General features: G+C 35.7%; 1 protein-coding gene across 3 annotated transcripts in view; it reads left to right on the top strand.

Annotated features, from left to right (window-relative positions):
- Positions 1 to 12,666, top strand: part of DCLK2 (doublecortin like kinase 2) — a 77,179-nt gene that overhangs the window by 37,416 nt on the left and 27,097 nt on the right. For 2 of the 3 annotated variants that reach the window (XR_009156398.1, XM_058193742.1), the window contains exons 5-8: positions 1,015 to 1,065; positions 6,678 to 6,772; positions 7,601 to 7,673; positions 10,592 to 10,700. Coding sequence is in view for 1 of the 3 variants with exons in the window: in XM_058193742.1 (XP_058049725.1) it covers positions 1,015 to 1,065; positions 6,678 to 6,772; positions 7,601 to 7,673; positions 10,592 to 10,700 (328 nt within the window). In the remaining 2 variants the exon portion in view is untranslated. The remainder of the gene's footprint in view (positions 1 to 1,014; positions 1,066 to 6,677; positions 6,773 to 7,600; positions 7,674 to 10,591; positions 10,701 to 12,666) is intronic. The other variant, XR_009156399.1, reaches the window with a different exon arrangement.

The raw sequence follows: 12,666 nt of genomic DNA, 5'->3' as shown, positions 1-12,666 counted from the left end.
AATACCCAGCTCCAGAACCTATAATAACCAACTCCTGTAATTTCATATAAAGCAAAAGTGTGCTTTGTACAGTGTACAACACACTGTACAAAGCTGCCAAGATATATACTCTATCAGGGTATAAAATAGTATTTATTAATATTGTCCCTTCAAGTGTGACCATTGTATAGTAAGTCTCTAATCACCAACTGGAAATGATGGTCAAATACTGATGAAATGAAGCAGGTCAACAGTCACACTCTCTCTGCCTCTTTTCTGAAAGAAGTCACCAATTTGGGCAACTATGAGTGATTTTGTCCTAACCAGACTTCAACACAGACTGAATTAGGTTCAGATATTCAGTGTACTTTTAGACATTTTGACTTGGAATGTAATTGTGGAGAACAATGACCTCAGCAACAGCTTCTCAACGTCAGAAGTTGTGGGGAATGTAAACACAAGACTACCATTATTACAGTATGTTTTAAGAAGTTGGTGGCTGAACTCAGGGCAGTTCTCAGGTAACAAACAAGACCAATATCAGATGTATCATATGTACACTGCAGTTCAAGTGTAAGGACCAAGGTGATCAATAATGTAATGTGCTTGACAATGTAGCATCAGTATTGTATGACACTAAAATTAGACAGTAATTAAATTTATTCCTCAGAAAGTATGTATGCTCTGCTAGATTCATGGTTTTAACTTCATCTCAAACTGACTTCCTCACCTTTCCCATAACATGGTTATGCTTGAAGCTCTTTAAAAATGCTTGAAAATTTCTGTTTCACACTTATAATCATTCAACTTGAAATAATTCAGATTTGAAACGTTTTGCATCCCTGCTCTCTTTTTTTGCAATAGTTTTATGAGTTTTTATGTCAGTTTAAGTGGTGTCTGTGATAATATAATTAAGTTTATCATATCTTTGCTAGAAAACAAATAATTGAATTTCTGCTCTCTCGCTATCATTTTTTCTTCTTGCCTATGAATAACCTTTCTTCTTTTTCTTTTTTATCAACTGAATGAGTACAGTAAAGAGGGGTGGCCACTACTCCAGTACATGCTCTTCAGCAAAATCCCCAGGTGAGCCATTCATGCTATGGCTTCATATCACCATCTTTCTCCAACATTTTTATTTTACTTTTCCTGTCTGTTGATCTACTCCTTTATCTTTACATTATACATTTTATGATTAGCAAAACTAAGACTTGATGGACTTACTCCCCTTTTCTGTAAGACCTTGGAAAATAGTCACATATATGATACTAACATTATATTAGATAACTGATTTATTAAGGTATTGTTTAAGTTGATAATCACTATTAAAGAAAGATTTGTTAACCCTACATACAGCTAAATTTGAGGTTGGAGACATACAGTTACAACAACAAAAATAAAAAATAAATACATAATGAAATAAAGCGTATTTTCTAATTTGCTTATGTAGAAAAGTATGTCAGAAATAAAACTGTTAATTAGCGTTAGAGATTTGTATATCAGTTGATATTAGTAACCATAGTGGCTTCCGAGGTCTTGATGAATGCAGCTGAATTAATTCTTTTGTTTACAGCATACAGTATAGGTTTATAAATAGACTTGTGAAAGATGCTAGTCTGTAAAAGTATTTATTAGCCTTGTGAAAAGTTAATCATCTGGTTTTCATTTTAATATCGACTACAGAAAAGGAAAGTTTTTCTTCCTTTCTGGGTATGATACAGCATGGCCACTTTCTTCTTCACTTACGAGACATTAGTTCTCATTTCTGTTAACCTGAAGAATTGTAAAACATGAACTTGGTATTCTGAAACTGTTTCCAGTTTCTGATTTCTGCCATTTAGTGATATGATTCCAAATTTTGAAATATTGTAGGTAAGTAACGTTCAGAACAATATGAAAACTCTACACTTCAAATAAGAGGAAAAATATTCATCATGCATATTAGTGTCTTTTGGGGGGAGGTTATTTTGTTATCTGGAGAGCCCCTGATTGTTTTTCCCTTGTCTTCCATTGCAATTTATATTGTATGGATTCATCGTTCACACCTATTTGAAGCCAATTATAAGGATGCTTTTCAAAAGATTTTCCTTTTGACAATTTATATTTTATGCTCTTTGGAGTTGTGTTATTGAAAACAGCCAGCTGGCTCTGTTCCAGACTCCTAAAACTGACTGATGATTTAGGAAAGTTAAAAATTCAATTCTAGCTCTTTGTAAATGCAAGGAGAGTAAACTACTTGTTGTTTTATTTTGTGTACCCAATAGATACAGATAACTTGTCCACAGCTTGCTTGATAAAGATAGAGGCACTTAAGAGGAAGATATAGACACTTCGGTCTAAAAATAAAATGAATTTTCTAGTTGTGGGTAGACTGTAGCTGTCTAAATTCCCAGTTACCTCTTCTCATTCTGTCTGAGTATTCTGTGTATTGTGGGCAGATCTGAAAAATGCCAAGGTGGGGAAACCTGTTCTTAATCATTGTGAAATGTAATGCTGTTAGTTCAGAGAAAGAAGGCTAGATTCCCTGCATGCATGTTGGTTGTAAATATTAAAGACTTTTATTTGTGTATGTATTTTTGATTTATTTATTTATTTTAAATCTCGTTTGGCATATTCATCCTTGCAAATATTCACAAAGCACCTGTTAAATGAATGTTCTGTTGCCCATTATAGATATTTTTTACAGAATTCAAATGTGTAAGTTGTTACAAGGATTTCCATGGAAACTAAATATCTAGTTGACAGACTCATTTAAAAAAAGCAACTGAACTATAGTTGAAAACAGTATGGTACCAAAAGCATTTTCTTCTCTCTGGGAAATCATGAAAACACTAAAGCATAAATTATATTGTTGGGAGCGTGGTAGCTATGTTCAGACACCTTATAAATAAGCTATTGTTGGTACATGTTACAGTCTGATGAAGCTTTACAAAAAAGCTTAGGGATCCAGTTAATAAAGGATGTATTATTTGTGCATTTTTTTTATTTACAAAATGTGTATGCCATCCACACCCGAATGGATTTGTTTGTCTTTTTAAATTTTATTTTTATTATTTTTAAATCAATAACAAAAAAAAGAAAAGCAAAACGTGAAGTTAATTATAATGCAAAGACATACATTTTCAAAGAAGTGTATTAAAAAATGAAATATAGAATAGAAAAAATAAAAAATGTTACAGCAATGAGCTGTTGCAATTCTATATAGGGGGGTCGATTCTCTCGCCTCTCCTGTTCAACATCTATATGAAGCCGTTGGGTGAGGTCATCAGTGGCTTTGGGGTGAGTTATCAGCTGTACGCTGATGATACTCAGCTGTACTTTTCCACCCCGGGCCACCCCAACGAAGCTGTCGAAGTGCTGTCCCGGTGCCTGGAAGCCGTACGGGTCTGGATGGGGAGAAACAGACTCAAGCTCAATCCATCCAAGACGGAGTGGTTGTGGATGCCGGCACCCCGGTACAACCGCAGCTGACTGTTGGGGGCGAGTCATTGGCCCCAACCGAAAGGGTGTGCAACTTGCATTCTCCTGGATGGACGGCTGTCGTTTGAAGACTATTTAGCAGCCGTCTCCAGGAGAGCTTTTTACCAGGTTCGCCTGGTTCGCCAGTTGCGCCCCTTTCTTGACCGGGATGCCTTATGCACAGTCACTCATGCTCTTGTCACTTCCCGTCTGGATTATTGCAATGCTCTCTACATGGGGCTACCCCTGAAGTGCACTTGGAGGCTCCAGTTAGTCCAGAATGCAGCTGCGCGGGTGATTGCGGGAGCCATACGTGGCTCCCGTGTAACACCGCTCCTGCGCAGTCTGCACTGGCTACCTGTGGTTTTTCGGGTGCGCTTCAAGGTGTTGGTTACCACCTTTAAAGCGCTCCATGGCTTAGGGCCCGGGTACTTACGGGACCGCCTGCTATTACCTTATGCCTCCCACCAACCCGTACGCTCCCACAGAGAGGGTCTTCTCAGGGTGCCGTCCACCAAGCAATGTCGGCTGGCGGCCCCCAATGGAAAGGCCTTATCTGTTGGAGCACCTACCCTCTGGAACGAACTTCCCCCTGGTTTGCTTCAATTACCTGACCTTCGGACCTTTCGCCGTGAATTGAAAACGCACTTGTTTATCCAAGCGGGACTGGCTTAATTTTTTTAAATTTTTTGAATTTTAATAATTTTAATTGGGGTATTTTAATTATGGGTCAAATTTGACGGTTTTAAATTTCTCGGCCACTAATATAATATGTTATTTTAATTGTTGTTTTAATCTGTATATTGTATTGTTTTAAATCTGGCTGTACACTGCCCTGAGTCCTTCGGGAGAAGGGCGGTATAAAAATCTAAATAATAAATAAATAATAAATAATATATGTCTAATGTAAATAATAAAGTACACATATATTAATTTTTAATACAGTTATATAACCCTACCTATCTTCTATTAATTCACTATCATTTGTGTAAATGAATTCTAGATTTCATTACATTTATCCATACAAAGTCTACATCTGTAGGCAATCCACTCAAAGATGGCAAATGTCACAAGGTTTTCTATCTATTGAGTGAATGAGGCCATACATTTATCTTTCCAATGTTGCAATGTTGGTCTTTTAGCCATAATAAGGACACAGAGAATCCATTTATGTTGTCCAGTTGTGAAATTCCATGCACTACTGTGTTTTCCCCCAAATAAGACATCCTCTGATAATAAGCCCAGTTGGGCTTTTGAGCGCAAGGCAATAAGGCCAAGCGCTTATTTCAGGGTTCAAAGAAATATAAGACAGGGTCTTATTTTTGGGGAAACACGGTAGGTATGTAATTCAAGAGAATGTTACTCTTCGAAAATTTTAGCATTTTTAAGCTTCATATTATTCATATACAGTCCACTACTATCTCTCAAAATTTAGTAAGTTTAGGACATTGTAAAAATGTGTGTTTAAAGAAACATAGATCTGTTTGACTTAATACAAGGAAATTATGAAGGATAGAACAAAAAATGTAAAAACATCTAAAATACTTGGTTAAGATAGGTTTTAAGACCCTCCTAAACTGTCAGGTCTACCTTGACAACTACAGGAATTTGTTTCACAATATAGATCTCAGAAAAACAAAATTGACCTTTTATGTTGTCTCAAGAATCAGGTTTAATTTGAAGGAGACTATAATAGAAATAGCACATTGCTGCTATATAGCACTATATACTGCTTTGCAGTGCTTTACAGCTCTCTAAGCAGTTTACAGAGTCAGCAAATTGCCCCCAACAATCTTGGCCCTCATTTTACCAACCTCAGAAGGATGGAAAGCTGAGTCAACCTTTAGTCTGGTGAGATCTGAACTGCCAAATTGCAGGCAGCTGACAGTCAGCAGAAGTAGCCTGTAGTACTATACTCTAACTACTGCGCCATCGTGGCTCTAATCAGTGGTTGGACCTGCAAAAGATGTTCCATTGAAACATAAGATGTGGAGGTCAGATTTAAAGAATAGGTGCACCTGTATATAACTTGGGTCTTAGTCTTGTAAACAAATAAGCATATTGAACCATATAGTTATTTCTATAGGAGTAATGTAGCACTTGTGACACTCATGTACCACTTGCACTATCTGAGGCCAGCTACAATTTCTAAATCACCTTCAAGGATTAGTCCATGCATTACAGTAATCCAACGGGTCTTCTTCAAAAGGATGTACTGATAAAGCATCTGATAGCAAAACAATTATAACTAAGAAGTCAATAAGCAAAACATACACATAAAGCTTACAGATAGACAAGATACCTATCAACTGTTACCAGTACAACACAGAAGAAAACTCTTAAAAGCAACCTTTCCAGTTTGCTATTTGAGAAATCTGGGAACTATGGTCAAAATGTACAGGTAGTCCTCGATTTATGACCACGATTGAGCCCAAAATTTCTGTTGTTGAGACATTTGTTAAGTGAGTTTTGCCCCATTTTATGACCTCCCCCCCTCAGTTGTTAAGTGAATCACTGCAGTTGATAAGTTATTTGTTGTTAGTCTTCGGAGAAGTCTTCGGAGAAGGGCGGGATATAAATGTAAATTAAAAAAAAAAGTGAATCTGGCTTCCCCATTGACTTTGCTTGTCAAAAGGTCGCAAAAGAGAACCACATGACCTTGGGACACCACAACGGTCATAAGTATGAACTGGTTGCCAAGCATCTGAATTTTGATCACATGTTTCTGGGGATGCTACCAAGGTCATAACTATGAAAACTGGTCATAAATCACTTTTTTCAGTGTCGTCGTAACTTTGAACGGTCAGTAAATGAATTGTTGTAAGTTGAGGACTACCTGTAAATGCAAGGATACCGGTCTGGAAAAGGTTGTGCTGATGCTTGAATTGACATACCAAGGAAGACTTTCTTATCGAGTCCTAAGGATATCCAAGGAAAAGGACTTAGAAAAGAGAATTCTCTGGGGGGAAAAGATTTGAATACTATGAACCATTGAAAGCAAAGAAAAAAATAAGAGTGTGTCTTTGGACAAAAACCCACACAAGCATTAGAAACGGGATTTAACAGCTCTTTGATAAGCATATCTTATTGTACTTGTTAAAATTCTCATACTGTGTATTACCAGAGGGATATTTCCAGACAGTTAACATAGATAAACTAAAACCATCACTAGAACTTTACTAGAATTCCAACTTTTACTTTACTGTGTAACATGTTCATTTCTCTTCTGTTTTTATAAGTCAGTGGAGCCCCCAGCAGCCAGATTTCTACTCCTAAATCAACAAAATCATCTAGTTCCTCACCAACAAGTCCTGGAAGTTTTCGGGGACTCAAGGTATATTTTATATAATTTCATCTGTTTCATAAAAATATTAGGTGGCATTAGTAATATTTATTTACATTTAGAATATTTACATTTATTTACATTTAGAGTAATATTTATTTCTATTTAGAATATTTAGAATAATTGGAAATTATTATTAGATTTAAATTTATTATTAGGTTTTAGATTTAGAACATAGATTCCAATTTAATATTAATCCCTTACAGTAAGAGCAGTTCAACAGCTGGCATGGCAGACTGATTTCATTGGCTATTACCAAACTAAACCAACATCCAACTTTCATTTGGATTAGACTTAAAGAGCCTTTCCAAGCCTATGATTTTGTTAGTCTTTTAGGTTTCTTTTCTATTAAAATCATATTGTAGAAAATACAGGTTATTGTTTGGGTCCAGAAATACTCAATATTCACCCATTGCAATAAGTGAAATTTTGGTTCGTTAATGAGTTTTTTTAAGTCCCACTGATTTTCAGTGTTACCTGCTCAGAAAGTCTAAAAGATTAAATATGGTTATTGATAATAAGTATATAATAATGCTTTAAGAAAAAATGAGATTGCCACCTACAGTCGACAGTATGCATGTAGCGAATTTATCTGATCCTAAGAAACTCAGCTAGACTCATGTATTAACAGATACAAAGACTGTTAGGGAATTCCAATAAAATCTTATTTGACATATGATGGATGACTGAAACTGTAGTTCAGAAATATTAAATAACAGTTATTAAATATTTAATATATATTAAATATTTCAATTTGTTTTGCAGTAGGATTTTGATGTATGTTACTGCCATAGCATTAGTTATTTTATCTACTGACAGATTCTTCCTCCTTGTGAATCTTCTTCTAATGTAAATGGTGTGCCTGAAATATCTCCTTCCCTGAGTCCCGAAGGTAAGAATCCAGTCGGGCATGTTAGTGGTAATTTCAGGTCGTTTTTTAAAATAAATATCCATGTAAGTGATATTATAATACAGAAATATTAAATGATGTTGTCTAACTTTAATTGAATGTAATTATAATCTGATTTATATATAAATTGCAGATGAATGGCACCAGTGGTGATTTATAATACTGTAATTAGAATCTTCCTGTTAGAGATAACTTGTTTTTACTCACTAGTGTAGAGGTGATACCTAATGCAAGGGATTGGGCTATCTGAGGACTGCCTCTCCCTGATTACATCAGCCCTGCCCCATTAAATCTGGCAAAGAAGTCATGCAGTGGGTACCATCAGCTATGGATCTGCATCTCACCAGGCTCAAGGTTGACTCATCCTTCCAGCTTTCCAAGTTGGTAAAATGAGGACCCAGTTTATTGGGGGCAATATGCTGACTCTGTAAACCGCTTAGAGAGGGCGGTAAAGCACTGTTAAGTGGTATATAAGTCTAAATGCTATTGCTATTTGGTGGGTTCCTCGATACGTGACTTCTCTGCTGCGGTGCCTACCTTATGGAACATTCTTTCCCCCAAATTAGATTACCTCTATTTCTTTGATATTCTGGAAGGCCCACAAAACCTGGTTATGTTATCAGGCCTGGTGCCCTCAGGGAACCAGAGACCTGCTTAGATGGGTACATTGCTGAGGTGGCTTCTCTGTGCCTAAGTTTTGTGTATCTGATTTATAGGATTGATCTTTTCATGTGATTTTTATTTTTCTATATTTGTTTTTTTCCTGCTTGTTGTATGCTGCTTCACCATACTTTGAGATGGTTGACCATACAAATTTGATTAATAAATAAATAAACTACCTTATACGCGTGCACACCCACACTCTTTTTCTCACACACACCGACTATAAAAATAAATAAATATGGCAAATGGGTGGTCAAAGAAAAAGTTATTTGGAGGCTAAAATTGTGTCCTGTAATTATATATAAGCTTTTGCATAAGACACTTATTTATATACTTCATTAAGTGTATAAAAATTCCCTTTTTATGACTCTGTAGTCCCTTTAAAGTAAATAAATGTTCATATAAATATTAACATGATCCTTTATTGTTTCTGCTAAATGAAATACAATAGGTAGGTATAATATTATCATTCAGAACGTTAGGCAAAGACTGAATTGGGATATATTTCCACTTTTATAAAAAAAAAATCTACATGTTCTTAGCAAACATTTAAATTTATTTTGAATTTTTAGTCTTTGTATTGCATTACAACATCCCTTTCCATCCCAGGGAATGTTCAGATATACTGTATTTTTATTCCTAACACTTCGGAAGGGCTTTGAATTAATGAAGACTACAAGAGAATCGCAGCATGCAAATGAAATCTCTCTCTCTCTGTGTGTGTGTGTGTGTGTGTGTGTGTGTGTGTGTGTGTGTGTGTGTGTGTGTACATGTGTTTTTGAGTCAGTTTTGACTCCTGGCGACTGCCTAAACAAGTTCCTGCAGTCCTCTTGGCAAGATTTCAGAAGTAGCTTGTTCTTGTCTTCTTCCTAGGACTGAGAGGAAGAATGAGTAGCCAAAGATTATCTAGCTCGCTTCAAGCCTGAGACAGAACTCTAATGTCCTCTCCTGGTTTCTGGCTTGTTGCCTTAACCACTGCACCAACGTGGCTCTATTTGGAATACATTAGAAAACAAGATTGAGCAAGGCAATTTAATTAAATTGTGCTCTGAAAGTAACTTAATTCTCTTTATTTGTTGCAATGAAACACTTCCTGTTGTCTTCAAGCTTTCCTTTAGCTCAGAGGTGTCAAACTCCTGGTCCACTCCTGGCCCATGCATCACGTGCTGGCCATGCCCACACCCAGTTTAAAGAAAGGGGGGGGAGTCCTGATATGTCACGTGACATATCAGGTGACATGGTGAATTTGACAGCCCTGTTTTAGCTCTTACCTCTGTAGTTTGCAAAGCCAACAGTTTCTAAGGAGGTACTCCTGGCTTTAGGAAGTGCTGGAGAATACTCCAGCTTCAGTGAGAAGATTGGTAATATCCTAAAATACAAAAGACAGGATAGCAAAGGGCAATTTGTCTCAATACAAGCTGGAAGGCATAATTCTTAAAAAAGGCTATGGGTCACAGCCTTCTCTGGTTTTTGTGGTGTGGGAATATCCTCACAGATTTCTCCAGTTGCATAGGTTTTAGGATTTAAGCAAGTCATGATTCAGAATACTAAGATAACATTTCTTTAGCAAGAATGGAAGTAACTTCGGTGCAGTTGCTTTGCATGTGCAGAAGGAGCCTCTTGCAAATGTGAAGGGGCTGTAAATCTGAGCAAAGCAAAGAAACAATCTCTTTCATCTTAGAACATCTTTGATCAAAAGAACATATATGAACTAAGTTTAATGCTGCCTGGAAACCACTTATCAACTTTTTGCGTGAAACAGAAAAGAATGAACTTATGATATATGGATTTGATGATTAGAAAAAATATAAAATATAGAAAAAATATTTAGTAAAGTTAATCTACATTTAAAAATTATAACTGCTGCAAAAGAAAATCACAAGTTACTCCTTTATATTTTCATTGTTTCCTTTTTTTTTCTGCACTCTTGGCCTTATCTTTCCTGTCTTTGTTTCTTCTTTTTCTTCTAGCCATTAGTTCTTGTTTTTATATGTAAAAAACTGGAGAGAGCCCATTGTTTTGATACATTATTTCATTCAAATCTACAGTCGTTTCCTGTGGAAGAGTTACTGAGCCTTTGAGAAAATGAAGCATAGAAACATAGTATGATGACCCTTGGATGACCCTTATTTAAATTTTTTCTTCCATTTTGGATTCATTTTATTTGGATTTTTTAATGTGCATTTTACAGCATTTGTTTGTATTTTCTCTAACATTTACCTTTTTGTATCTTGAAGGTATAAATGGAAACAAATACTCTGAGACAGCCACTATTCTTGAAAAGTACAAAGTGGGAAAAGTGATTGGTGATGGTAATTTTGCAGTGGTAAAAGAATGCATAGAACGGTGAGCAAGGATATTGCCTAGATATGTCACTATTTTGTTGCAACTTTAGAATGAATAGTGAGAACATATAGGCAAATTATTATAATTTCAAGAACTTCTTTAAGGGCCCTTCCTCTTTTCTGGTACCTGTTAGAAAAATTGAAATTTCCACTATAATATTCTCCTCATAATTATTGATGATGATAACTATCAAAATTATATATTTACCTTGGGAGGGCATAATACCCCTTATGATAATGGATTATATTATATACTAATGCAATGATTAGTAGGAAACTTTGAAAGAGTTTAATTAGCACTAGAAACTTTAGGCTTTCAGTATTATTAGTCAAACTACACATTCTATGCAGTTTCATGTTTCTAGTTATTCACTTTTTTGTTGTTCAATCTCATTGTTAGAAAAGCTGGGAAAAATATTGCTTGAATAGAGTCACTTGATTGAAATGGTAGGCTATGGAAATTGAATCACTCAATCATCTAAGGGATCAATGGTAAGAACAATGGGAGTATTCAGTAGCTTTATTAGCAAAGATAGGTCAACACCATTCTTTTTCCTTTTGCAATTGTCAGTATTTGTTTGATAATGAAGTCCACAAGATGAAGTCCACAAGAGATTAGTGGAAACTAGAGATTTTAGTGGAAACTACAAAGGTAACTTTGTTTAAAAACAAGGCTCATATCTAGGAAGCCCTTATTGGCACTTGCACAACATCTGCTCAACAACTTTAACATTGATTCCCAAAGGAAGGCCAAATGAGTTGCTGAATGTCCAGACATAGAAAAACACATAAATGACCCCCAGGTATCAGGTTTTGAACTACCATGCCGGCAATGGACAATCCTGAATAGGATTTGCACTTGGACAACATCTGCTGGGAGTCACTGTATAAATGGGGGATAATATCCTCCCCTCAGTGTGACTGCAGGGTCCCACATTAAACTGTAAATCGCATCATGACCAGTTGTAAGCTAAGGGTATATATTGGTCCAGTATCTGATTTTTTTCCCATATAAACGATGTTGCGATTCAGTGGTTAGATTACCTAGGCCTTGGTATCTGATGATACAGCTTTTTAACATTGAGGGTAAAGGGTCATTCTCCGAACTTATGGGTTGGCTTTTGAACCTTTCGTTACCAAGCGAGGTAAACTCTTCAGCGGACTTTAGGGGATGTCAGAGTCGGTGTTCTTATGTTTATAAGGGCTTCTTAACATTCATATTTTATTGTTTTTTTTAATCTAGGTGAAATGTTAATATATATTTTGCAAGTTCATCTGATATGACATACGCTGAGTAATTTTTAAAAAAAAGAAAGGATGAAATTTATCTTTTGACATGGTGTGTCCAATATACATATTACTGGTAATAACTGGAAAAAATAGTAAATTGGAAGCATAGACAACAATAGACTGGATTGACATGTTTTTAGTTGCTTTAATTGGTTATCGTGGGAGCCTATTTGTATTTCTTGACAGCACAGCTCCTTTTCGGAACTGCTTCTAATTTTTTGGAAATTAGAAACACATCTCTAATTTTGTAGTCATGGCAATTATTTGAATATTTATTTTTATGTAGAGATGTTGAATGGGGAGGGGTAGAAAAGTTGCAGGTATCATATTTGAAATGTGTATGCCTTCATTATGCCAAGTGTTTATCCTTGTATTCCTGATAACAGAAATTTAAAAAAGACTTAGAGAAAGTACACCTTTCTGATAAAAATGATTCTTTTTTTAAGCATGATATTATACTGGGGCAAACAAAATGAGTTCACTCTACGTTGTTCCTTTAGACTGCTAAATTACAGAATCAACTATAATTACCCTTGACTGTACATATTTGTACAAGGTAGCAATAATATTATTTTTAAATGGTTAGGGCAATTTTTCAATGTTGTACAATGTTGTTAAATCAAGTGACATCACTTTGCACAGAGACGGAATTGTTTGTCAATACAAAGTACTTTAAT

This window comes from Ahaetulla prasina, chromosome 8, assembly GCF_028640845.1.
Source record: "Ahaetulla prasina isolate Xishuangbanna chromosome 8, ASM2864084v1, whole genome shotgun sequence".
Taxonomy (NCBI): Eukaryota; Metazoa; Chordata; class Lepidosauria; order Squamata; family Colubridae; genus Ahaetulla; species Ahaetulla prasina.
The sequence above is the reverse complement of the archived record's forward strand: the minus strand, read 5'-3'. Positions and strand labels throughout refer to the sequence as shown.